General features: G+C 34.1%; 1 protein-coding gene across 7 annotated transcripts; it reads left to right on the forward strand.

Moving 5' to 3' along the window:
* The first annotated feature begins 6 nt into the window (after window positions 1-6).
* Window positions 7-27325, forward strand: MDM1 (Mdm1 nuclear protein). Of its 7 annotated transcripts, XM_036236983.1 has the most exons (16): window positions 10-157; window positions 1163-1277; window positions 4627-5006; window positions 6042-6176; window positions 6371-6445; window positions 10148-10315; window positions 11413-11516; window positions 11609-11708; window positions 16892-16921; window positions 17252-17427; window positions 18403-18696; window positions 19481-19590; window positions 19686-19795; window positions 23052-23304; window positions 25178-25237; window positions 26492-27325. In XM_036236983.1, the coding sequence occupies exons 7-16, from the start codon at window positions 11452-11454 to the stop codon at window positions 26602-26604; spliced, it is 1311 nt and encodes a 436-aa protein (XP_036092876.1). In that variant the 5' UTR covers window positions 10-157; window positions 1163-1277; window positions 4627-5006; window positions 6042-6176; window positions 6371-6445; window positions 10148-10315; window positions 11413-11451; the 3' UTR covers window positions 26605-27325. The 7 variants fall into 7 exon arrangements, with proteins under 7 accessions (XP_016003962.1, XP_036092876.1, XP_016003958.2 ...); XM_016148472.2 differs by lacking the exon at window positions 6371-6445; XM_036236984.1 differs by lacking the exon at window positions 6042-6176.
* The last annotated feature ends 432 nt before the right edge of the window (window positions 27326-27757 follow it).

Consider the following 27757-nt stretch of genomic DNA (forward strand, 5'->3'; position numbering starts at 1 on the left):
GAGCGCGGAATGCGCCGGCGCGTAGTCCAGGACGCCAGGCCGAGGGTTTTGCTAGGGAACTGACTGTTGTTGCCCCGCCCCCTCGGGGCTTTTTGTCTGGTTAACTGTCGCAGTGGCGGGGGCTCCAGCGCCGGGCGACATGCCGGTGCGCTTCAAGGTGAGGCCGGGTTCCCCGGGCCCAAGGCTGATGGGGGGAGCCGTGGCGGGGCGGGAGCGGGGCGCGCGGGCCTCGCTGGCTTTCTGCGCCGCACCCCTCGGCCTCGCAGAGCCTGTCAGCCCCGATCCTGCCTGCCAAGGTCCTGGAAGATGCTCACTTCTTACTTAGCGCCCTCTCCGCTCACACGCACTTCCGTGTCTGTTGGTGTTGAGATAGGTTTATTCGGGGAGGCTCAGAGGAGTGGAGATGGAGGGAGAGCACTTTATAATGCGAACTAAGGCGGCTTCAGATTAGAACATCTGTGGCGCGTCTCACAGATTAGCATTTAACACTCCTCCCCCCTTAAAATTCTTAAGTGCATATGACTTTTAAAGGCTTGAGAAATGGGACCTTAACATGGTAAAGACAGGGTATAAGAAATACACATTATTCATAGTCGTATTTGTTTAGAGTTCGTTAGAAGTTTAGGTAGCTGGTAGCTGACAGGGTCAGGCGCTCTTCAACATAAAGGTTGACCACAGCTTTCCACAAGCCCTGACTATCTTAGCCTTTTATCTTAAGGGTTTGTATCCAGAATGGGAAGGGAATTTGTCTTTCTTTACTTGACTTTACAAAATTTTGAAAGGTACTAGGCATAATACATAATGTGTACTCGGTGAGAATAATTAGGATAATTATAGGGATGAGGATTTACTTTGTTACCGTTATGAGACAAGAGCTCAGGCATTGGAATCAGACGACCAGCAGAAGGGTAGATGTTCTGAGCTTCAGATTCCTGCTAGCAGCTGCCTCAAGTGACTGAGGATTAAAGGATATAAATGTGTGAACGGCTTAGCACAGGGCTGGGCAAATAGTAGCTATCATTAAGGAGCTCTTCTTTGTTTAATGATCACTCTTAAGTCTTGCAACCCTTTTTAGAGGTTCTGAAATTATTTTTTTACTGATACCTGTTTTAAAACAATGTTCATTAATTGCATTGTACTGAATTTGTATTTTGCATTACAGGGCCTGAGTGAATACCAGAGGAACTTTCTGTGGAAAAAGTCATATTTGTCAGAGTCCTGTAATTCCTCAGTGGGGCGAAGGTACCCATGGGCTGGACTTAGATCAGATCAGTTAGGTAAGTTGGACAAACTAATCATCATTATAACTTGAATAAACCTTGGGGTAAGTTTGCAAAATAATTAAAAAATTGTGAAGCATTGTTTGTTTGGCTTGGTTGACTTACTCATTCATTTATTTGACAAATATTTATTGAGGGTTTGCCTTAGGCCAGGACTTTTCCCAGCTTCTTAGGGATATAGCCTTGAGCCAGACAAAGACCCGTAATTATGGGGAAGAGCAGCAAACAAGTTACTCAACAAATAAGCTAGGGGATTTCAGGTTGTTATATAAAATTGTAGTATGATAGATAACTTGGTGGAGGGATGGATCGGAGGAATATGCTTTAGATTTGGTACTTGAGCTGGGACATGAAAGCTAAGAGTAGCTAAGCCTAGGGAGGAGTACTCCCAAGGTATTGAAGACAGGAAGTTTATTAAATAAGTTGCCCAAGGTTCACAGCTAGTAAATGACAGAACCATAATTTGAAATCAAATCTGTATTGTTCAAAACCCATGAGTTCAGAGGCTACATTCTTGTCATCATACATATTTCCTTCCTGTATCCCAGGGAATTCACAGCCCTGGACCAAGGTTCCCCAGAGCAAGGTAGAGGGGAAGAAAGACAGACTAACTTTATTCTACCTATTGCTTGATTCTTCCTTGCTAGAGAATAAGATCTCTGAGAGCAGGGCTCTTTTTGTTAATCTTCATCACCTTGTTCCCACCCATTACCTTATACAGGGTCTTGACACATTTCAGTGCTTATTAAAACTAATATCTGAATGAATGAATAAACCTGAGTTTGCATCCACATTAGTGGTTTGACCTTGGACAAATTAGGGTCTTTCACCAAGTGGGACTTAGGAAGCCCATTGCACAGGATTGCAGGGAGGGAGTAAATGAGATGTTGTCTGTTAAGGGCTAGGTTCATACATATACAGATGAATGCTTGGTGCTTCATATGTGACAATTGTGAGAGTGCCTGATGTTTGGTATATAAGTTCCTCAAATGTTAGGTGTTTGAAGCCAGGAAAATAAAAGGCTTATGAGCGGGGTGCCAAACCTGGGAAATTAGTAAAATGAGAGTGTTTGGAGAACAAAGAGAAGGGTGGGCTAAAGGGGTGGCTCTTTTAGGGCTCCTCTGAAGCATCAGGATCCTTTGCCCAAAGCCTGACTTCAAAGACTGGGCATCCCTGCATGGTGGTGCTTATAATCCTCTTCAAATGACCAGAAGTTCTGCAAATTTGAGGCTCCATTAGGTTAAGAATCCAAAGTAAATCTCATAGTTTAGATACGCCAATGAAGGCCTAGAGTGGGATATTATGATACTGGGGAATTGGGTAACCAGATAGTTGTCTCCATGACGTTTTAGTCTAGATCAACTGTATTTGAGGGTAGAGAGGAGACGAAATGAGACCATGGGAGCAAAGCCACTGGAGAATGGTACATTACAAAAGTAGGAATGGTTTAAGGGAGGCATGTTAACGGACAATTTTAGGTGAGAGGGAGGGCCAGAGTGAGAACTCTAGGATGTTCAGAAGGGGAGGTGGGAGGCTAGCTAGGTACAACAGCATTGTTACCTAGCAATGGCTGGATGTTCTGTTATTATACTGTATTTTTTTTCCCATAATGTATTTTTGTTGGTGCTGGGAGAGAAGGGCAGGTCACTTGAAAATCTTCCCCATTGATTTTGCTCTTCTGCCAGAAGTCCCTCTCTGTATTAAAACAGAGAGAAGTCTAGGGAAGTGGTCTTCACATTTTTAGCTTTCGAACCCCCTAAAAGAATTTAGAAAGTCTTAGTATCCCTTTGCATTTTTAAGTTGATATTTAGTGTTTTTTTAATCATAAGTATAAAAACATAAGTATAAAAAAATCTAAAGATGTGATTTCTAGTATATCGCAAATTGTATATGTATTTTACATATATTTTGTTAAAATTTTGGAGCTGCCAATTTAGCTCATTCAATTTATGGTAAATGTTCATCATAGATGTAATTGGTAAAGTTTTTCCTCCTTGGCAAAATTAATCAAAATTATTTTTTGTGAGAAAAATGGTCTAATTTTCTCAATCCAAATAAATGTGTTAACATGCATGCATGCATTTCAAATGACGATACTCTTAGACCTGAGTTTTAAATCTAAGATGGGTAGATGGAAAAGGTGTGGAGCTGGATGAAATAAGGTTCTATTCTTTTGTTATTTTTAATCTTTGCCTTCTTTGCTGTCAGATATTCTCCCTCAGGAGTTACGCTTTCTTGAATGGTCTCTTTGTTTTTCCTTCTCACCTATGAGTTTTTTTCCCCAATTCCATGGGGCTGGTTGAGGGAGATGTCTTTTGTGAACTGGGAAAGTGATTATGAAGGGGGTGGTGGGAAATAAAACTACAGATGGCAGATGCATCTCGTAGGCAGATCAGTGTCAGGAAATAGCACATATGGAAGTTAGGATCTGGAAAATGATTCGTTTAAGCTGCCCATTTCTGTGTACCTCCCTTCCCCCCACAATGTCTTTATGTGCCTCCAGACACATATGCACCCAGTTTGAAGACCACTGATTTAGGGAAACCTTGTAAGGGTAGGGACGCTGGGTTCAGTGGCTAAAACATCCATGATAGAAGCTAGAGAACTCTGGGTTTTACCTCATGCCAGATTTTCTGTCTGTCTTCCCTCTCCTCTTCAATTCTAGTCTTATTCTTTCTTCCCCACTCTGCACAGTCTTCTTTCTATTTAAAGAATGGCCCCAAACTGGGTCAGTATCTTAGTGGCTGTCATTCCACAGATCTCCTCTTACCTGGCTAGAAGGTTAAGTTTTTTGGACATTTGCTTGCCAGACAGAAATATAGAGAAATAGTATCTTAGCTCTTGTTAAAAGGGTTCATTCTTTTTAATTCTCAGGAAATCAAGGCAAATGTAGAACCAAGATTCAGCATAATGACATCTCATCCCTTCTCATCTTGGTCTGCTCTGCATAAGAGAAGCTTTGTGAAAAGTTCCAAATTTTGACAGTACCAGGGCCCATTGTTTTGTTAAGTAGCACAGGAAAGTAATTAGAAACGGAGGCAGCATGTACTGCCTGGCTTGCCAGGCCCATCACGTTGTGGTCCTAGTGACTTGTATGAGGATAATTTGAACATTGTGACCCAATTAAAAATTATTTTATGGTCAAACTTTTAATATTTCTTTAAAGCAAAATTAAAGATTTTATTTTGAAAAACTAGTTATTTTATTATCCTGTAATTTGAAGGATATTGTGTGTGTATCTCAACTGAATTTTAAATTCCATTTCTTCTCTCATAGGTATTGTCATAAGTAGTCTTTGTAACTTTGTGCTTTGGTAGCTGCTACTTTTGTATACTATATTTTGTAGGAATCACAAAAGAGCCAAGTTTTATTTCAAAAAGAAGAGTCCCTTACCATGACCCACAGATTTCAAAATATCTTGAGTGGAATGGAGCTAGCTCAGAGAACGATGTGGTTGTATCACCGGAACCCGAAGCCCCAGAAGCACCAGAAGGACCAGAATCACAAGAGGCAGAACAAACAGATGTTAACCAAGAAAGAGCCCTTGCACTAGAAGCCTCTAGGGTGCCCAAGAGAACCAGATCTCACTCTGCAGACTCCAAGGCTGAAGGAGCTTCAGATGCTGTGGAAAATAATAAGGATGTAATAGCAAACAGTATACCAGTTAATGAAAATGTGGAACTGGAACATTCTACCAAGCTTCCCTCAGGAAACACAGATAATAAGGTAAGTATATTCATTGTATTTTGTTATGAAAGCATAGAATTCTTTGCAGATTTTATCATTTCAGTAATATTTCATTTTGTGCCTAAAATTTTTCTATTGTTTTCTGTTCTCATGTCTATAGAATAGTTAATAAGAGGTCATTGACTTTAGTTACTGTGAATTAGTTGTATTCTTAATAGTCACTTTGTACTGTTATACTAAGGTATCCCTTCATTGGGTGGACAGCCTGCTTCTGGATTTTATTCATCATATATCAGCACCTGAGTCCTAAGGGAGAGATCAAGTTGAGACAGAGAAGGGGAGTAGGCCATTACCTCTGGCAGGGATGGTGAGCTGACTTCTTCCTAGGCTTTTTTCAATTTCTTATTGTATACTAGCAACAAAAAAACAGAATCTCCATTGACGAAATGCAAAAGGAAGGAGGGTTTTGGCTGGATCTCAAAGACCTTGCAGTTCTGCTCTCTTATGTCATAGCTGGCTTGCAGAAGGTTCCCGTGAGCACATAAGCAGAGGCTGCAGGGATCTGTGCAGACATTTTACTCCCTCCTACATTTTTCTCCATTCCACTGTGCTTCCCCATTTCATATGGAACCACGGAGAAGCACTTAGAAGTGTCGGAGAAGAACCCGTGGCTTGTGAAAGCCAGGGGCATAGGGGAAATCAAGGAAGGTGATGTGTAAGTCTGGTGGGTAGGGGAGGGGGGTTTCTTAGAAGCAAAGTGTGGATGAGGCAAGGTGCTATTGACTTTTAATAATAGAATTAGTTATGAATAGTTGGTAGGAAAGAACTGAGATGATGTTAATCTTTTTCTGGGGTGCATAATAACTCCTTGACAATATTAAGAAAGGAATTTTAGTTTGACAATTTTAAAGGGAGAGTAACAATTTAATAAAGTTGTACAACATGTGTATGTAGTTATAGGTACACTTAAAAATTTGTTAAGGGGAATTTCATGTTGTGTTATTTTTACCACAGTAAAATCAAGTTTGAATAGAAATTTTTAATGACTTTGAGTGGGATTTTTTTCCCTAACAGTTGGATAGACTTCTGCAGAAGAAAGCTGGATTGACTGTTGTTCCTTCACATAATATCTTGAGAAATTCTGAATACCAAAGGCAGTTTGTTTGGAAAACCCCTAAAGAAACTGCTCCAGTTTTTGCAGCCAATCAGGTAGTTTAATGGATGTAATACATTTTTGAATATCATTATCTAATCTAGTCATGCAGATTTACATAGAACTAATTGCTGAAAGAAATTAGATACTCAAGCAGGCCTGGAGGTAGGTTCTAGAAAGTGAGAATTAGAGTCTTGCTAAAGTCATCCTATTACTTGTGATTTATAGTAGTAATATTATACTGTCCTAGGCTACTGATGATCATTGTTGCCAGATCCATCACATATACTAAATATGAGACAGGGTAAAGAAAACTGAGGGACAGGTAAGTTTTTGCATACTGTGAATTTTTTATTTATTAAAAAATTATTAAATTGGTTTCTCCTAAAATGTGTTTAGTTGACTAATGTATTACATGTTTTCTGTTTTCTAACTGCTTTTGATATTTATTTTAATATCTACAAAATATATTGAAAGGAACACAAGATATATTCTTTTGTCCTTGTATCAAACGAGCAGTAATAGGAACTGACAGTTTAACTATATAATCTTTGAAAGTTATAATGATAACTAAATGTGATATTAGATTTTATTGCACCCTTGCACAATTTCAATATTGGACTACCATGACTAATAAATATTCTGTTTTACAACTATCCTCCTCTAGATAGTTCTTAGGCTCTTAACTCTCATTTATGTTCTTAAACATACTCCTTGGCCTACGTAAGAAATACTTTTATTTAAAATATCCCCAGAGGCTTAGATTTTTGTTTTTTCTGATATTTTTGTTTTTCTTTATAAACATACACATACATACATATGCACATGCACCCATATACACCTTCACACACCCTCACATTCATTTCTCCTGTGTCTCAACATTCACTATATGCCCCTAAGGACTGGGAGAATAGATTCAGCAAGGCAAGAACATCCGTCATCTTATACTCAGATGGCAATACCAGTGATTCTAAACATTGTGGAAGCTTTGGGCTTACTCATTATTCAGCTTTTTTAAAAACTGAAATTTATATAACATCTTAGGAACATATAAAATAACTAAGTGGTGATACATATCCTTTATGAACCTAGTAAATAGAATCAGTACTTTCGCTGGCTTACAAGTATTCTTGGATAGTACCTGCAACATTCTTATGACCTAAAAATTATGAATTCTTCAGTTTTCATAGAGTATTTCAACTTTTAGAGCTGAATCAAATTAAAGCCCCTTTGACAACTTTTACATTTTTCAGTGAAAGTATTGTATAGAAATGTTCTTTTTGTAGGATCAGAAGTATGATATAAAATAAATCACTAGCAATACCTTCACTGGTAGTTTTATTGCTTTCATTAGTGAGGGTTTCAAAGAAATTTTGGGGGGAAAAATGCTCTTTGTTGGTTCAAAGCATATCAGTTTCAGGGTCTGTAGATTGAAGGGTTCTGTGGCAGAAACTTTGAATCCTTATTGTTGGGGAACGTGGAAAGGAGCTGTTCAGTTTATTTTACCAGATACCCATTTTCTGAAAGGATGTCTTAATCTGTAAAAGAATTGGAGCAATTTTTGGCAGAAAAGTACTTGAATTATACCGTTTGGATTTTATCTGTATGAAGATGTGCTCTTCATAGTTATCAAGCAATAAGGTACCTTATTTGAGCACCATCTTTTTTCATTTGCTTGCCTTGTAATCAGTAGTAATGTACCATAAAATGGAAATAATATTGTGAAATATTAAGGATAAAAGGAATCATTTAAACATAGAACCATAATTATCTGAATTTTTCCTTGCCTTAATCTAAAAATAAGCAAGCAGAGAAACAAAAACTGAACAAATGAACATACCAGATATTCAAAATGTTATTTTCTGTTGTTGCATGAAGAAAAAAATTCATGTCAAGGAGGGAAAAAACCTGTAGAGCTGACAACAGAGTTGCCTCGTAAAGCTAATGTTTGTGTTCATATTATTAAAATATGCCTTTTCTACTAATCTCGTTACCAGACTGGGAGAGGGGTAGGGAACTTTGGAAAGAAAAGATAATGGTTCATTATTTCTTATGTCTTAAGCATTATTTGACTACAATAACTATTATTCAGAACATAATAATGAGTTTAGAAAGTTGACCTTTGAATTTTTTCTAGCTTTTTTGAAGTATAATTGACAAATAGAAATTATATTTTTACATGTACAATGTGATATTTTGATATATGCACACATTATGAATGATTCCCACAATAAGCTAATTAACATATCACCTCACATAGTTCCTTTCCTTTTTTTTTTTTTTTTTTTTATGGTGAGAACACTTAAGATTTACCCTTACTTAGTGAATTTCAAGTATACAGTACAGTATTAACTATAATCACCATGCTGTACTTTAGATCTCCAGAACTTATTTGCCTGCATAACTGAAACTGTACCCTTTGACCATTTCTCCATTTCCCCCACGCATTAGCCTCTAGCAACTGCCATTCTATTCAGCTTCTATGATGTCAACTTTTTTAGATTCCACATAAAGTGAAATCACGCAGTATTTATCTTTGCGTGCCTGGCTTATTTCACTTAGCAAGTGTTCTTCAGGTTCATCCATCCATGTTGTTGCAAATGACAGGATTTTCTTCTTTTTTAATAATGCTGAATATTATTCTAGTGTATGCGTGGGTGTACTTGTGCCACATTTTCTTTATCTGTTCATCCATAGATGGACACGTAGATTCATTCTATATCTTGGCTACTGTGAATAATGCTGCAATGGACATGGGAATGCAGCTATCATTTCGAGATACTGATTTCATTTCCTTTGGAAATATACCCAGAAGTGAGATTTCTGAATCATATGGTTGTTCTGTTTTTAATTTTTTGAGGAACCTCTGTGCTTTTTCCATAATGGTTCTAACAATTTACATTTCCACCAACAGTATATAGGGGTTCCTTTTTTTCTATATCCTTGCCAACACTTGTTATCTTTTCTAATTTTAATAATAGCCATTCCAACAGACGTGAGGTGATTATCTTATTGTGTTTTTGATTTACATTTTCCTGATGATTAATGATGTTGATCATCTGTTTGTGTACCTCCTGGCCATTATATGTCTTCTTTGGAAAAATATTTATTCAGTTCCTCTGCCTATTTTTAATTGGATTGTTGTTTTTCTCTTGTATGAGTTTTTTATTATTTTGAATATAAATTCCTTATTGGATATATGGTTTGCAAATATTTTTCTCCCATTTCAGAGGTTGCCTTTTTATTTTGTCAATGGTTTCCTTTGTATACAGAAGCTTTTTAGTTTGATTCTGTCCCATTTATTTATATTTGCTTTTGTTGCGTTTGTTTTTCATGTCAAATCCAAAAATTGTTGCCAACACTGGTGTCAAGGAGTTTATCTCCTGTGTTTTCTTCTAGGAGTCTTATGGTTTCAGGTCTTAGACATTCAAAGTTTTAATTAATTTTGTGTTGATTTTTGTATATAGTGTAAGACTGTGGCTCAGTTTCATTCTTTTGCATGTGGCTATTCAGTTTTCCAGACACCATTTATTGAAGAGACTGTCTTCTCCACATTGTATATTCTTGACTCCTTTGTCGTAAATTAATTGGCCATACATAAGTGCATAGGTTTATATCTGGACTCCCTATTCCATTATTTTGATCATTGTGTCTGTTTTTATGCCTCTGCTCATTTTTAAATTGGATTGTTTTCTTGCTATTGAGTTCCTTATATATTTTGAACATTGACCCTTATGAGATCTAAGGTTTACGTATATCTTCTCCCATTCCATGGGATGTCTCATCACTCTGTTGATTGTTTTCTTTGCTGTACAGAAACTTTTTAGTTTGATGCAGTCCCATTTGTTATTTTTGCTTTTGTCGCCCTTTGGATGTTAATTGGTCATGTGAAGTAAAATTGCAGTTATATATAATTTTGCCTTTTTATATCTTATTCAACTTCGTATTTGGCATTTTTAAAGAATTGGAAAACTAAGTTCTGTATTTAACCCACAAAAAACTAAACTACAGTAATTTTTGTTTGAAGGTCTTCCACAATAAAAGCAAATTTGTTCCACAATTCAAAGGTAACTCAATCATCCATGAAACTGAATACAAAAGAAATTTCAAGGGTTTATCTCCAGTGAAAGAACCAAAATTAAGAAATGATTTGAAAGAGAACGGACATTTTGAAACAATATCTCCTGAAAAGAAGGTATTTATTAATTCTTTAAACAAAACAAAATCCTCAATTTAGATTTTACTCATTTTCTTTTATTTACCACTGCTTGAGATTTTTGTTTTTAATTAGTTCATTAAATGCCAAGTATTCATTGAGTACCCAATAGGAGCTGGACACTGGTTAAGTACTTAGAGTACAATGATAACCACACTAAGCCCTAAGCAGCTCTTGGGCTAGTGGGGAGACAAAGATATAAATAACTAAATATAATACAGTGTGATAAATGCTTAGCAAATATAGTAGGTAAGTCTGCTCTATCTAATATTAAATGATTGGCCTTACAGTAATATGAGCTCCAGGGTAACAGTAGTGACAGAAATACATACTTTAAGTCAAATAATGGAAATCAAACATGAATACACATACACATATGTATAAAAGTTTTAGCATGTCAGATCATATTATAATTCACATGATTTACCTTAGGATATACAAACACTTGCTTCTGTGTGATATTATAGCTATTTAAGTTACAATATCAGGTTAAAATTATTGTAAATTATAAGTAAATATAAGTCCTATTTTTTAATCTCCTGGAATGTCATACCTGATATTTTATGGGTTCTAAAAATAGAAATTATGACTAAAAGTAAAATGTTATATATATTTTTAGACCTATGATGTTCTTAGAGAAAAGAGTTGTTATTCAGTAAATCAAAGTGGTAACTTATTCGTTGGGACCTTACATTAATTACTGTAACACAATTAAATGCAAATGTAGAATATCAAGGACAAATGTTAGATCAATGTTCAGTAGGTAGTAACATGAAGTTTATTTAAATGTTTATTTGTTAATTAAAAAATTTTTTTTCCTAACAAGGATCTAAAATTTTTATTGTTAGAAAATAAACCTATATCCTGAGCTATACTTCAAAAAACTAACTAGATATACTAGTTTCAAAACTTGCTTGTTGATTTCTTGTGATTTCCATGTTATCTTTAGTTGTTAAAGCTTAATTCTACAAACAGAATTGTAATACAGTATCTAAGTATACTTTATAACATTTATGCTTTCACTTTAATGTATAAAATATTTTAAGCATAAAAAGATTAAACTATTTTCATTTTAGTGTAATAAGATAGATGATCCTTTAAAATTAGAAGCAGAGATGGAATCAAAAGACTTAAACCAGCCTAAAAAGAAGCTCACTTCATGGAGACATCAAAGGCTTGGGTATGTATTTTATAAGATAAAAAGCATAGTATTTAGATGATTGACATGTTGAAATAGTTTAGTGTAATTTACTCTCATTTCATTTCTGCTAGGAAGGTGAATTCTGAATATAGAGCAAAGTTTCTGAGCCCAGCCCAGTATTTATATAAAGCTGGGGCTTGGACACGTGTGAAGGAAAACATACCAAATCAGGTGAGTCGACACGAGTTTAGTAATCCCCCATTTTCTTTGAGCCTATGTCAGTTTAATTTCACAATAAGCTTAATTGAGTAACAGAGACTACAGTTTAAAGATGTATAATACAATAATAACCTTAAAAGTATCAGGAACTTAAAGTTGTATGTATTAGGATATAATTTATCAGTGTGTTTACTTTTTAAAAATATGAATTAGATTATTTAAAATATTAGAGATTAATATTTATTATAGTCTTTAAAGTTAAATTTTTTTTTTACAATCAATATTTGGTTGTATTAATAAAGTCAATTTTTAGAATTGTAGCATGATAGATTTGATTATTTTATAACATCCAGACCTCCACCCTTACAACTGAAGATTAGTTAATTTTCATGATTAGTTTGTTTGACAGTGGTATCCCCTGTCAATGTGTGCTTTTACAGTCTGTAAGTACAAGGAAGGAGTGGCCTGTACTGATGGAAGTTTGAGTTACAGTGTTGGGACACCTTGACATATGGGGGAAATTCAGAGGATCCTAAAGAAAGGTTTGAGGGAAAGGATAATCCTTGTGTTTAGTATTAGCTTCTTATAGTCAAGGGATAAACAGTAGAGCTTTTTTGGCAATTGTATAATTAGCATCTTTTAAACTACATCTTCATGGTTTTCTGTCTTTTCTGTGTGGATTAGCTAAATTAAAACAGTTTAGATAAGACAACAGTAAACACTCCCTCCCCTTAACGTTGTAAAGAGAGGGATAATTTGAATGGGGAATGAATATTTTATTTAGCTCCATACTTAAAACCGTGGCTAGCAATTACATGTAATCAGCTTCTGGGTGAAGTCACTGGCACTTTGCGCTGCTGCTCTTTGCACTGGCAGATCTCAGACCCATGTCCTGGTGACTCCTGTGCTCCTAAACTAAGGAGGTTGCTTGATTTCTTCCTCCGTGGCTGCTCTTGGTCCTCTCTACTTTCCTACTTGAGCATGGCTCAGAGGCAGTATATGCAGAGTAAGAGACAAAGCTCAAAGCTGTTCTAGATATTATTTGGGGCAAAATTCAAGTTATAAATGTGAACATTAAAAGTAGCCATGATGGAAGAAATGATTTGAGTCAGCTAAACTTCGGAGCAGTTTATGACCATGCCAGACCTTAGCAAGGAGCTCTGTGTCTGAGGAGTCTGATGGGGAATAAGGAAAAGTAGGGGAAAAGACAGGATACAGATTGTGGCCATAGAGGGCTAGTGTGGCCAATAAATGGCCTGTCCTGTTTAGGTGCTTCGCTAGGTTTGTTCTTTAGAAGCTCCTTGTTGTGGAAAAATTATCTCTCAGTCTCTGAGACTTCTTTAAACTAAGGTGAGTTGATATTTAGATCCCATATCAAAACAGTTGATGGACTGACAGTATCTGAAGTTATAAGGGGACAGTCCTTATCCTGTTCTGATAGAAGAGGACATTTTTGTTATTGTTAATTTAAGACCTGTCTTTTCAAGATTTTCTGTTATATCTTGGTAATGTGACTTTTGGGGGTTTGTTTTATTCATTGCTATTGGTGATTATAAATATTTAAAGTAGTGGTATGGTTTGCCGTGACTTCAAAATAATTCAAAAAGTAAATTGAAGTTAGAAAAGAATAAGAACTTTTAGTAAAGAGGTCAGTGATCACTGATAATGATAACAGTTTTAGTTGACCTGGATCATAGACATTTAATATGGGCTATGTTTTACTTAAGTCTTAGATTTTTTTTTCTGGAAGACATTTACTGCGTGTTGCTGCTTATGAAGTATCTAAATATAAGGTACTCCCCCATTTTCCCATTCCTAACATTTTGTGAAGGATTATTATTCACACTCTTCAAATGAAGTTGGATATTAATGACTTTGTTATCAGAATTAACCCATTTTTCAAGTCATGTTAGAGTTTTCTAATGACTTTTCATCTTCATTTCATTCTATGTTGTTTGAGATACTGTACTTTGAAAATCTATAGTCTAGTCACTGGGTATTTTTTACTAAGTCCCAAGTACCTAGTCATATAACACTTGGGTGGTTGGTTTTATTTGTCCAGTGATTGTATATTTCTTATCTCCATAATATAATCACTGGCATTATTGCTTTTTAAAATGCTCACTTAAAGGATTGTTTTAAATGTAATCAGCAATTATAATTGTTAGGTGTCATCCTCAGACTAACTACTGAATCTGTGTTAAATTTCTTTTTTTTCATAATTGTTAGATAATCTAATTAAACTACACTGGTTGAAGTAATTAAAAATTTTTGTTCAGTTACAGTTGACATACAGTATTATATTAGTTTCAGGTGTACAACATAGTAATTATACATTTATGTACCTTATCTGCTGATCATCCTGTTAGGTGTAGTACCTATCTGACACCATACAGTTATTTTATTACAATGTTATAGATTATATTCCCTTTGCTACTGTACTTTCTATCCTGGTGACTATTTTTTTTAATTGGAAATTTGTGCTTCTTAATCCCTTTCACCTTTTCCACTCATCCCCGCAACCTTCTTCCCATCTCATGACCACTAATTTTTTCTCTGGGTAATTTTTTTCTAAATGCGTCTTTCACAAATAGGACTTTATTTCAAGATAAAGTTCCACATTTAAGAAACATTCTGTAATTTGACAGACATTGGAAGGACTACTAGGTATAAGATGACTCCTCATTTTAGGAGGTTGATTTTTGAGAAAAATGAGTTTTTCTATCCCAACCCCCATTTTCTGAGTTTGAATTTTCTGCTTATACATTTTAAATGATTTAATTTTCTTAATTTGGGAAAAGAAATTCATAAATGAAAACATTCTACTTGTGGTGCTTATTATATAATATAATCTGATGACATTACTTTACCTGGAAAGAGGTATGTGTGTTCTTTTGAGTTTAGAGTAGTTTATGTCCTCTTTAATGGCTCTGGCTGTTGGCTGTAGGGATTGCTCTTAATAATTGAGTTCATACTGTCATTTTTTTTACTCTTTCTAGTAGAACACCTTACTTTGGGAGATATAAACCTCCTAATTTTTCATCTTAGTGTAGGATTATAGAAATTTAAAATTATGTATTTATAAAACAATATTAGAACTAAGATTATTAATAAAAATTTCTGATAAAGCAAATTTAAAATGTTGTTTCAAACATCATTATAAAACTGAGTAAACCAAAGTTTTACAGTATTTCCGTATCTCCTTTTCATCCTGCAAAAGTTGATGTCAGTTAAAACTGGATTACTGGCATGTAGAGGGGATATTCGTTCATCTTGTCATTTATAAAACAGCAAGGTACTTCCACATGGATAGAATGCAGTCTCCTTCACTTTCCACTCCACCCTACGTGCAGTACGGGACTGATAGACCTCCCTTTTGAACTTGTATCTCATTTGTTTATTATGGTATAAACCATACCAATATTATGATAACAATTTATCATAGAAGAGGTCTGCCTCTTCTACCAAACTGTGAGCATATTGAATCAGGGACTTTCTTGCTTATCTTTGGCTACCAGCCTTCTAGCTCAGGCTTAGCACTTAGTCCACCCTCAGAACAGTGTTTAAATGCTACATTCTTCCTCATCTCAAGTCATAGGTTAATAGGGGAGAATGACGTGAGCAATTCATTCCAGTAGGATGAAATAAGTACTAATGGATATATACAAGAAGGACTTTAAGAGCACAAAGGAAGAAGCAATGCTAGGGCTTACAGGTTTTGTCATTGTAGGTGGTGGAGTAGCTATGAAACATTTGAAACATGGGGGTATGTGTCAGAAAAAAAACCTAGATTATAGCAAGGCACTTTAAACAAGGTTCCCATGCATTCAGGATACTTTGGTTAGTAGTTCGAGTCAACCCATGTGTCTCAGTTCTACCTGTTAAATTAAAAAACACTATAGGAAATACTCACCTAATATTGTTCAGAGGTTCTGCAACTTTAAGCAAAAACTCATATAATAAAACCAGTTTTACCTTAGGCTAATTGATATAAATAAGAGTTACATTCTTACGGCATCTCATCATGTTATATGAAAAGGCAAAGAAAGAAATATTAGTTGAGAACTTACAGTACTCTAACTTTCTTTAAAGTATAGGAGTTGACAGAAATAATAAATGAACATGGCTCAGTTTTTTTGGCAGTGAAGAAAACAATATTTTGAATTATCCTTTAGGAATGTTCCAGGTTTGGTCCTTTAGAGAGGTTTATATGGTTTCTTATTGCCATGGTGGATGCTGTTCTTTGCTTTGGCTAATTCTCTAGAGTTGTAGCACTTTTTCTTTGCATTCAATAGTGTCTTAAATTGCCGAGGACATGTTTCTCCAATTGCTTTTGCAATGCCAAGTTTCAGGATTTGCTTTTTTGTCTTTATATGAAAGAAAAGGAATTTTAGCAGTGTCCAGATATCTTTTTAATGTGAATATTCCATCTTTATGATAGAAAATATTATACTTTTTTTGAGAATAAAGATTATTTTATTTAAATTTTTCAGTTTATAACATTATTTTAGACAGAATTTTAAGATGCAATGTAAGTTTTTTACATTGTGGAATTATATTTAGGGAAGCCAGCAGGTGGCAGTATGATGCATAAAATGAAAGTTTCAAATTAGTATAGAAGGCTCCATTTCACATGAAAATGTTATTTGCATATTAGGAAATTCAAATCACCTTATAGTTCATCAGAACATTTTTTTTTTTTTTTGGATTCTATCACTGTTGACTGAATTACAATTATTATTTTGTGAGATTAAAAATTACCATGTATTTAATACATTTTTTAAAATTTGAGGTTTTGCTGATTCCAAGGAAATGCTGAGGAATCTGGAAGGGAAAGCCTCTTGACTCTCTCAGTGGGGGCTTCTATTCTAGTAGCAGCTCTATATAAAACCGGGAAATTAAGACTGGGCCTAGGGATTTCTGACCTGCCAGTAATCTTCCAGAGGTAAGGAAATAGGAATAGTAATTAAGTTACCTGTCATGGACACCATCCCAGCTATGCAATAATATGTCTGGTTTTCAAATAATATTAAGATATCTTGGTTATTGAATTAAATATTACTACAATACTAAAAAAATTGATTGACAAGTTTGGTATATGTTTAGAAGGAATAATAAGGTATTTCATTGATTCCATTAATATTCAATTATGGCATTAACCTGTCATTAAGTGTGTTTTTGTATTCCTCCCCTAGGGTTCTCTAAATGCCATGTGGTATGCGGAGGTTGGTTGCTTTTGAGTTTTTAAAAAACTAATAATGCATAGAGTACTTGTGTAATTTCAGTTGAAATAAGTAGGCGTCAGTATTTTTCTTAGTTGCTACATATTTCTTCCTGCCTGCTGGCCTGAAATAAAATAACTGCATTGTGCATTAGCTTGACTGTTTTAATTTCTGCTTTAAAATGCACAGTTTGATGAATGTATGTGGCTATTTTTGCCTTCATTTCTCCTTAGTCTCTGGCTGTATGTGTGCAATGTCTTTGATAAGCTACTTGGTGATATTTGCAAAGGAACGTTTACAGTAATACATGATGTCTTAACCTCTCTTTTATAGGTTAAAGAACTTCGAGAGAAGGCTGAGTTTTATAGGAAACGAGTTCAGGGAACACATTTTTCTCGGGACCATCTGAATCAGATTCTGTCTGATAAAAACTTCTGTTGGGATGTCTCCTCCACCACAAGCTCAGAAGGAACCATTAGTAGCAACATTAGAGCATTGGATCTTGCTGGGTAAGATGTTCTTTGTTGATGGTGAAAAGAAATGTTGCAGCTTATGTAGATCATGTAGGAAAATGACATGACACTCAAAATTTGTCTTCCAGTCAAATGGAGATATGCCAGCATTTATTATATTTCATTATTTTTAGTTTATTTTTTGAAAGCTATACATACTTGATTTATACAATCGTGTGTAAAATAATAATAATGTAATTCTGGAAGACTGGATTTTACAATATCCTTGTTAACAAAAGTAGAAAATGGATGATTGTACAGTAACTGTAAAAGAACTTTAAAAGTAAGCTATTAGTACATATTCATTATCATTTATTCATAATTTTCATGGTTATTGTGGAAATTAGGTCCTGCTTGTGGGAGAGTTCTCTGCTGTTACGGATTTTAAAGTGAACACCATTTAATTATAAGAGAAATAGCACACTGATTTGTAGCAAATAAAAGTTTTTTGTTACAGTATATTAGCATAGTCATACATACCAAATTGAACTGTAAATTCTAATTATGTGGCATCTGATTTAAAAAGTTCATCACAAAATCAATTTAACAATATCTGGAAAAGATTATCTAAAGTGTAAAATGTGAATCAGCTTACTAGATCCATAAGTACACTTGAGTTTGTGCACAAACTGAGTAACCGAACAAGTTAAACCTGGGAGCGGGGGTGCAAGTTTATGTGCATAAATGCCAATTTAGGGGATACATATGAGTCAGTAGTGGAGCAGGCGTGAAGGTAGTAAGAAGAGATAAATATGTTTTATTTTGAAGTATTTTAATAGAAACTCCAGATCATAACTTTTGTTATACTGTAAATTGAACTTTTAATTAGATTTCTTCATTGTCTGGGCAAGGCAATATCTGGAAAACATACAGTTGTAAATAATGGAAGAGAATGATGGACTCATTAAAATTAATATCAACTAGAAACCACAGACTATTTAAACTTAAAATAAAACTTATTTTGTTATGCAGAGATCCTACAAGCCATAAGACCTTGCAGAAATGTCCTACAAAACTAGAAGAAAAAAGACCAGTCTTGGAAGAACAGCTTCAGAAAAATAACGCAGAGAACTTGGGCGTGTCAGATGCTCCCATCATACCTGTTAGAAGGCGTCTGGCTTGGGATGCAGAGAACACCAATGAAGACATACAGAAACCGCCAAAGGAAGAGGAAGAGGAAAGAGAAAAGGACAGCCAGGTTTATGTGGGAGAGTTAGAGAAGCTGGAAGTACATGAAAAGTCTAAGGCAGACAAGATAAAAGAAGGGTGAGAGTTTTGAATTAATCAGTATATAGCAACATAATTGTACATGGCTAATATGTATTTTGTTTTGTCACTAAGTATAATGGTTAATGCTTTTGGTTTTATGACTAATAAAGAGCAGATTTTACTTCAGTGTTACTAAGTAGGCATTCTGTATGGTTTCTAATTTGATTCAGTCAGGTATTTGAATCATCACTAATTGGTAATTGAATTCTTGAACACAGCTACTTGGGGAGAAGTAGTCAGTGTTATTTTCATTTATATCTTGCTAATTATAATTTGCTATATTTTTAAATGTGTCTAGAAGAATGACTTTCTTTATGATTTAAAGAAAATGGCTGTTATTCTTTAATACCAGTTGGTTATATCAAAGAAGAAAGAAAAGATAATGTTTTATAATATTAAAATAAGTAATTTTGGCAAATAGCTAATTCTTGTTGTATGCAGATTTCTTTGGGGAGTGATTCTCTACATCTACACTGATAATGGTGCTTTTTGTCAATAGTCCAAATCCCTTATCACACATTCTTGAGTTTTGAGCTAATACGGAACTTAGGCCCTGATTTAATGGACGAATCCTCTGCTCTGTTGTTGCTGACTTGCAGTGATCTTCCCTCTTTTCCAATATTCAGTCACTCTTATGTGTATATGGATTTGTTTATGTTTTTAGAAACAAAATGACCTTACTTTAAAAGTTTCATACTTTATTATTGCATAAAGATGGCAAAGTATTTTTGATAATACTTCCTGGAGGAAACGCATCATAATAGATTATTTTAATTTGTAGGTCGGATTCTTCTGTATCCTCAGGAAGAGGAGGCAGGCTTCCCACTCCGAAGCTAAGAGAACGTGGTGGAATCCAAAGGACTCATCATGATCTTACCACTCCAACTGTTGGTAATAGGCAAACACTGTGTAGTCCTTATCTAACCTGCCTTTTCTACATGAAAGTTTAGTTTAATTGAGACTTATCATCTTGGGCATTTTTCCAGGTGGTGCTGTTTTAGTGTCTCCATCTAAAGTGAAGCCTCCGGTCCCAGAACAGAGGAAAAGAATGTCCTCTCAGGATGGTTTAGAAATTTCAAAGAGTGATTTTAGGAAGGTAAATATTTATATTTTTTGGGAAAAACATTTCTTCAGGAAATGATTATTTTAGTCATATGTAATAAATGATAGGTTCAGAATTTAGAAAATTTTGTGTTTCATGTGTAGAGACAATGCTGTTGTCATATTTTTAGTAAGGCAGAAGCATTGAGTTGTTTTTTTCTGATTGGCTGCCAAATGGTGGGGCAGAATTTGGCTCCAGGCAGTCTGTCCTCAGAGCCCACAGTTTTAACCCCTGAACAATACTGTCTCTCAAAACTTTAGAGTAGCAGTCTCATGGTATTGTTCTAATCATCAAGTACTGTTTACACATTTTATAAATGATGTTCAAAACCCAGTGTCTGTTAGTTCGTTCATTCATTCATTCAGATGTTTTCAATCCATTTACACACATACAGTAATGATAGTAAAAATAGACATGGTATATGATCTTATGGAACTTACAGAACTTACAGAGATACACACTAATCAAAGAATTACAGCCCAAAAAAGGTAAAATTAAAACTAATAAGAATTTTAAAGATATGTATAGTATTGTTCTGGAAGGAAATGACCTTGTCCTGGAAGTCAGGAAGCTTCTCGAAGTCATAATTTAGTTGAGATAGAGAGGAAGAGAAAGAGTTACTCAGGTGAAAAGGGTGGGGACACATGTGCCAAGATCCTGTGGAGAGGAAGAATGCAGGGTTGTGAGAAACAGACCAGTATAGTGTGTGGCAGGAAGCAGGTGCAAGATGAGGCTGGAAAAGAGCAATGTTGAGAATTTTTATCATCATCTCAAAAGCAGTGGCAAGCCATTGAAATTATTTTAAAGACCTTCCGGCTGCCATGGAAGACAAGAGTAGACTGTGGATACCTGTAAAAGGCCACTGCAGTAGTCTAGGTAGGAGATGTTGATAGCTTGGACTAAGGAGGGTGGGCATAGATAGAAGTGGATGGAATTGAAGAATTGTGTAAGGGAATCAATGTCAAGCCTTGGTGTTCGGTTGGATAAAGGGGACAAGAAACCATGAATGCCTTATAGGTTTCTGGCTTGCCCAAAAGGATTGATAGGGAGTGCTATTCACTGAGTAAGAGAACTGGACAGGAACTGGCTTTGAGGGGAGTATCAGGAGTTCATTTTCATTTACTCAATTCAGCTTTTAATATGCTCTTAGTATGTGCCAGGCACTGGTCTAGGGCTTGGGGATTTATTGGTAACCAAGACAAAATCCCTGTCCTTGTGGAGCTTATATTTTCATTGAGAGAAATAGACAAATAATTTTTAAGAAAGAAAATTTCAGATAGTAGTAAGTGCTGTGAATTAAAACCACAAATGAGTTCCAAGGGGTGGGTGAGGCTGCTTTACTTTGGGCTATCAGGACAGGCACCTTTGAGGAGGTGACATTTGATCTAAGGCCTGACTAATGAGGGAGGTGCCCACAAAGAGATCTGGGGCACAGATTGTTTTCCAGGTAGAAAGAACAGCAGCGTAAGTGTACAACAGTGAGAATTCTTAAAGAAAGTGAAAAGGCCAGTGTGACTGGAGGAGACTGGAGAGGGAAGAGAGGGTAGGGAATGAGATTGGAAAAGGGAGGCTGGGTAAAGATTGGGGATGTTATTCTCATGTCACTGGGAAGCCCTTGGAAGATTTGAAGCAACAAAGCAATTATAAATCTCTGATTTACATGGTAAATAAAATCACTCACTGCTCAGTGGAGAATGGACTGTACTTGGAGAGAGTGGAAGTAGTGAGGCCAATAAGGCTTTAAGTTCAAAAATAGATCACAAAGTCAGTTAAATTAAACCTGGGAATCCTCTGTGTTAAAAGTATTCTACAGATTTCATTCAGGTCTTTTTAACAATAGTACAACCAATTTGACAGAGATCTCAAATGCTGTATGTATAATGTAGAAAAATAAAAAATCAGAACAATTGTCCTAAGTGATACTTAAAAAGGGAAGCAAGAGAAAGATTTGTGGTTTTTATCTTAAATCTTGATTTTAAAATATGGTTGTTGGATAAGACCTGAGACCATCTTCACTTTGAAGCAATAAGTTCAAAGTGAAGATGCAGAAAATTATGCCTAAGGTCAGAAAGCAGTGTTTTGAATATCGCATTGATAAATTCAAAGTTAATAACTAAAAGCACCAATTACAAGTAATCAGGAAAGTTTGGGACTATTATTTGATTTTACTTGTTTATAGTCTCAAAAAGTAAGACTGTACACAGGGACTTTTAGAGTAATGATACATTATCTTTGCGGAAAATAAAAAATACCACAATAAAAAAGAAAAATGATGTCACACCTACTATCAGGGACTTCCACTGTTGAATTTTTGAATTATTTAGGTATATAGTGTATTCATTTGTTACACTGTAGATAAGATTTTATAATCAATTTTTCTCACTTAGCAATGTATTGTAAACATTTCTATATTATTAAATACCATTTCTTTCAAATTTTTAATGACAACGTGATATACAATCTATAGTTATACCATAGTTTTTTTTTTTAATGGAGAATAACACAGTTGTTTTAATCAGATGCTTATTGTTGAAATCTATTTTTAAAAACTACATGCCTATTGCTATTTCTTAATTTTTCTATTTTGAAATTCATTCTTTAGCTACATTTTTGTTCGTATTTTTATTATCTCTTCTTGTGTAAATACTCCTCAAGTATTATTGTGATGTCAAAGAACACAAAATTTAAAGGCTTTTGCTGTGTTTTTCCACATCCCCCAAAAGATTAGGCTCCCAACGACATTGTAGTGCCAGTTTTTCTATATTGTTGCCAGCTCTGGGTATTATACTTTTTTTTTTTTTTTTAAAGTAATCTGTGTAATTTAGGAAGTGAAAAATTAGTTTCTCGTTGCTTTTCTTTTGAAATTATTTGATTATAAGCGAGGTAGAATGTTTGCCACTTGTATTTTGTGTGTATATGAATTGCTTATAGATATACTTTTTCTCCTTTTTAATTAGATTTGTCTTTTATTATTTTAAAGGAATACTTATGTAGCAGTGATAATTTATGATAAGCCATACAAATTATATATTTTTCTCATTTGATTTTTTTTTAATGATTATATATTTTATATAGCTAAATATGTTTATATTGGTTGTTAGGCTTATAAAATCTCCATATAGAAATTACATAAGTTTTCCCCATACTTATTCCTACTGCTTTTATAATACTTTTTTTTGTGTTTAAATCTTTGGTTTATTTGTATATGCACACATGCATATGCATCTTTTTTTTTTTTTCTTTCATTTAGAAAGAAAGTCATGCAGTAGCCCTCCTGACTTCTCCAGCTGCTGGTATAAAAACAATTGATCCCCTGCCTTTGAGGGAAGATTCCGAAACCAATAACCCCAAATTTGCTGAGACAACTCTTCCAGTTTCAAAAATTCCAGAATATCCAACAAACACTCCTGTACAGTCTCCTTCTCCACCCTGTCCTTCTTCCTACTGGCATCCCTCTCGCCGAATTCAGGGCTCTCTGAGAGATCCAGAATTTCAGCATAATGGTAATTATTGTGGTTTTAATTTTTTGTCTTTTAAAATGAAAGTCTTATACTGAGAGGTACAAAGGCTATAAGTATGTACTATATGTTAATAAATTATGTTATTTAGTTTTTTAGTTAATGTAATAAATCTCTTTAAATAGGAAAAAATCTCATCTTTGGAACAGTTGGTTATGCTATACCCAAGTTCACTTTTGTATAAATGAGATGTCTCTCAAGTTCTTTCCCATAAACCTATAGGCAATGTGCTAGATGCCAGTAGCACCCCTTTTTGAAGACAACCAAAAATGTCTTCAGACATTGACAAATGTTGTCTGGATGTATAATTAAAGGTCATAAATTATTCTCCTTTAGTTTTATTAAGCATTACTCTGCTCTTTTCTAGTTTTCACTTTTAATGTTAAGGAGTCTGATGCTCTTTTTATTTTTGATCTTTTATATGTTGCTTTTTTTTTTTTCCTGGAAGCTTTTGAGATCTTTATACCTAATGCTCTAAAATTTTACAATGACTCTTTTTTTATTATTCATTTTGCTAGTACTCAGTAGACCTTTTCAGTCTGGAAACTTGATTCTCGCTTCTGGGAAATTTTCTTGAATTATTTTGTCAGTAATTTCTTCTCCACTTTGTTTCCTTTTTTTCTGGCACTCCCATTCTTCAAATGTTGGACATGTTGACCATGGTTTTACTTTCTTATCTTACTTCTCCTATTTGCCATCTCTGTTTATTTTCGTTTGAAAGGGCTACTAAATTTTATCTTTTACCTATTCTTTTTAGTTTAAAAAATAATTTTGCTATATTTTTAATTTCTAAGCATTTTTTTTAACACTGCATATTCCTTTTATACGGCATCCTGTTGTTTACCCCCCTTCTTTCAGAAAGTATTATTTCTATTTAAAAAAAATTTTTTTTTATTATGGTAACATTGGTTAATGAAATGCAGTCTAAGTTGCAGGTGTACAATTTAGTGTAAGGCATATTTATATATATATTACATTGTGTGGCATCCTGTTTTTATTTCACGAATGGCATGTTTTATCTCTTTCAGAACGTAAATGATATGTATAATCTCCCTGTTTTGAATCTGGTACCTTTGTCCTCAGTTGAACCTGGTGTCCTTTAGTCAGAGTAGCTTTGATAAACCTTTAGAGACAAAACCTCCATTCCTTTTGTGAAAGAGGGGCAATTACCCACCAGTGCAAATTTAAAGAAGGACTTGACAGTCTGTTTGTAAAAAGGCTTTAAACCACTTTTCTGATCCTGTCTTACATTCACTCCAACTTTCAGTACTACTCAATACTCCCAAATGCTGAGCCCTTAGAGGAACAAAGTGGCTCCTTCTTGGTTTCCCTTCCCTGCTTAAGGATTCACCTTGCTTCCATATCATAATAATAACACATTCACTACCCTTTCATTTTCCAAAATTTTGTTGCTATGTTCCTGTCTCCCATTTTCTTTCCTATGGGTTTTTGTCATTTTTATAAATGTATGCATTCTATTTACCATCTTTAAACAGAAACCTACTACATTCTTTTAAGGTTAGAATAGATCAACATTATCATTGAGAAGGTTACCCATTGTTTTTTTACATATTTGTTAATAATAAGCAAATTATAAATTAATGAATGGTCCTTTAATAGTAATTTCTATTAAGTATTTAAAATTAATAGGATTTTTGACAGCCTTCTTTTACTAGGGTTTACTATAAGTAGGATATACTTTTGAGTACCTTTGAAAGATAATTTCTTCTGTCTTTTAAAAAAATTAATTATTTTATGGTGCATTGGTTAACAAAATCTGGTTTCAGCTGTACATTTTAACAGTCAAGCATAATATTTATATTGTGTGTTCACCTCCTGTCTGCCTTTTTTTTTTAAGTGGGAAAAGCAAAGAAGAACAACTTCCAGTTATCTCAGCATGAAGCCTTTAATGATGAAGGTATTTCCATAGTGAAATGACATAAAAGTATGCAGTTTTATTATATGGTAGTTTATAATGGTATAATGATCTTATAATTGATTAGCACTATATACTTTACAAAGTACTTCCACAGATGTTATTTCATTGGGTCCTCGAAATCTTTTGAGGGGGTGAAATTATCCCCATTTTATAAGTGAATAAACTGGGACCTAAAGCCTTGGAAAATCTTTTCTAGGGCAAACAGATGATAAGAGATTGTGCCTCACATCACACCAAGTTTAATACTCTTTCTTTTTTACCCCCTGTCCAGGTGTGGGCTCAGGAATTTGGCCTAGCATTATATCAGTCATTTGTTCTAAATGCCTATACTTGCCAATTTTCAACTCAAAAAAATATATGATTATGAGAAATGAACTTTTTTCCTCCTGTTTTCATTCTGACAATCCATTTGCTTCCAATAGTGGCAGGAAGAATTTTGAATCTTGATGTGAACAATGAAATTATGATTTTAATTCATTCTTAGAAATATGACAATACTGAAGTAAAAATTTTGAATTTGAAAGTAAATTTGAATTAATACCTATGTATTTTAAGTCCATGCACATTAAAGGTTTTTTTTTTTCCTCTTAGCAAGTCTGAGACTTTTTTCAGAATTTAGTGAATTAAAAAAGTTTTTGTTTTAAAATGCAAATATTTTGACAATTTGAATCCAGTTCTATTTTTTTTTAATGGAAGAACAGTGTTTACAAGAAATCTTATAATAGATTTGTGTACTCAGAACAAGCAATTTCAGCAATAAAGGGCAGCATATTAAAGTTGAATATTATTTCTACATATTAAGTGAGATTATTTTAGAAATGTGATGTAAGTACCATGTTAAGTTATGGCATTTTATTTTTACAAAGTTTTAAGAAGCTTTTTGCTTAGAACAGCTGTGCTTTTTAAAGTAGGACAAGACAGTATGATGATGAAGTATTTCCAAGTAATACTGAACTCATGAGCCGTGTGTTGAGGTAATGGCATTGTGGGATTTCAAGAAGGAAACAGAATGCTTATTTAACATTAAAATGTTTGATTTCTGAATATTGTAAACTTGGAAAATTATTGTGAGCTATCCTGAAAAATTAATATCTTACATTTTAATAGATTACTTTTTTCTGTCAGAGTCAACACTGATGTTACAAAGCTTGATGCTTTTTCTTTTGTTAATGTTATGAAACAATATTTTTAGAAGACAGATTTTTCGCACTGACTGTAATTCTTTCATTGCAGATGAGGACCGATTATCCGAGATTTCTGCTCGCTCTGCAGCTTCTAGTCTCCGAGCTTTTCAAACTCTAGCACGAGCTCAGAAAAGGAAGGAGAATTTCTGGGGCAAAACATAATTAAAGATAAACCTAGTCGAGTTGCTTTTATCTAGGGAACCTTTGGCACAGTTTTTCTTTATTGCTTTACTCTGTTAAGACTTTTCAAGTTTTGGATTTTTTTCTAACATTTCTTACTAAAAAGAATTATTTGATTTTCAATAGCTAATTTAGTTTACTTGGAAAATTTTAACACAGGTTCATACAAATTTAACTTTTAGATAATTCTTTTTACATTCATCCCAAAGTAGAAAGACTTAGACTATGTAGTTTTCACATGTTCTTTTGTATTGGGTGTCAGGAATAGCTGGTAGAATTGTGAATTTCAGCTATCCAGAGAATATTCTAAAAAGTGAGCAAAGTGAAGTAAACATTAAGATCCAAGTGAGAAGTATATATTTCCCTAAAATTGGTTCTATGTAGCTTTATAATTGTAGAGATCATAAAATGAACTTTTTGTTCCTTTAACTTTTTCTGTAGTGTTTTTTTTAGTACCTTCTATATGTGATTACAGTGTTAATATAATTTTATTTTAGATTGAAAGTGCCAGCTGTATATATTTTTATTATTTATGTGACAAAGTTTGCTGAGAGAATATGTATTTTTTGATCTTTGTGTGTATTCTATTTGTATAAGGACTGGCTTATATTTGAATAATGTTGAAATTTCGAAAAATTATTTGTATAATGGAGAACTAAAACTTTGTAGACATTTCAAAATAAAAATTGATCAAGTGTTTAAATTCTGTTTATTTCAAGGTTTTGACTTCTCCAGAATGTTATTACATGGAACAAATACTTATCTTTTAGAAGCATTCTACTCATAACAAGTTAGTGAAGTGTTATACTTCTTTTGCAGCAATCCAAATGCAATGAAACTAAGTCCACAATATTTTGCACAAATGTAGGATTTTTTGCAAGAATTTGCAAGACAGAGTCATATTTTAAAAATTTATTTTTTTTGTTTTTAAAAAATTTAATGCAAACTTTTAACTATACTTCTATACTCATAGGCTATAGTCTGTTGTCTTGCAAATCATGATTAATTTTTTAAAAAATGGATTTCATAAAACAATACATAACAATTTTTATAATAATATATAGAAGGTACTATAAATAAAATATATAGAATATTCATGCTTATTGGTTAGAAAACAAATGGAAAATCTGTTCTA

The sequence above is a fragment of the Rousettus aegyptiacus genome, unplaced genomic scaffold, assembly GCF_014176215.1.
Source record: "Rousettus aegyptiacus isolate mRouAeg1 unplaced genomic scaffold, mRouAeg1.p scaffold_m13_p_2, whole genome shotgun sequence".
Taxonomy (NCBI): domain Eukaryota; kingdom Metazoa; phylum Chordata; class Mammalia; order Chiroptera; family Pteropodidae; genus Rousettus; species Rousettus aegyptiacus.

Bases quoted from the DNA above. Each gene is read 5' to 3' on its own strand.
- MDM1 (XM_016148472.2), top strand. The intron at 11,517-11,608 runs GTATGTATTTTA...CATTTCTGCTAG, and splicing joins TGGAGACATCAAAGGCTTGG to GAAGGTGAATTCTGAATATA. The intron at 11,709-16,891 runs GTGAGTCGACAC...TTCCTCCCCTAG, and splicing joins AGGAAAACATACCAAATCAG to GGTTCTCTAAATGCCATGTG.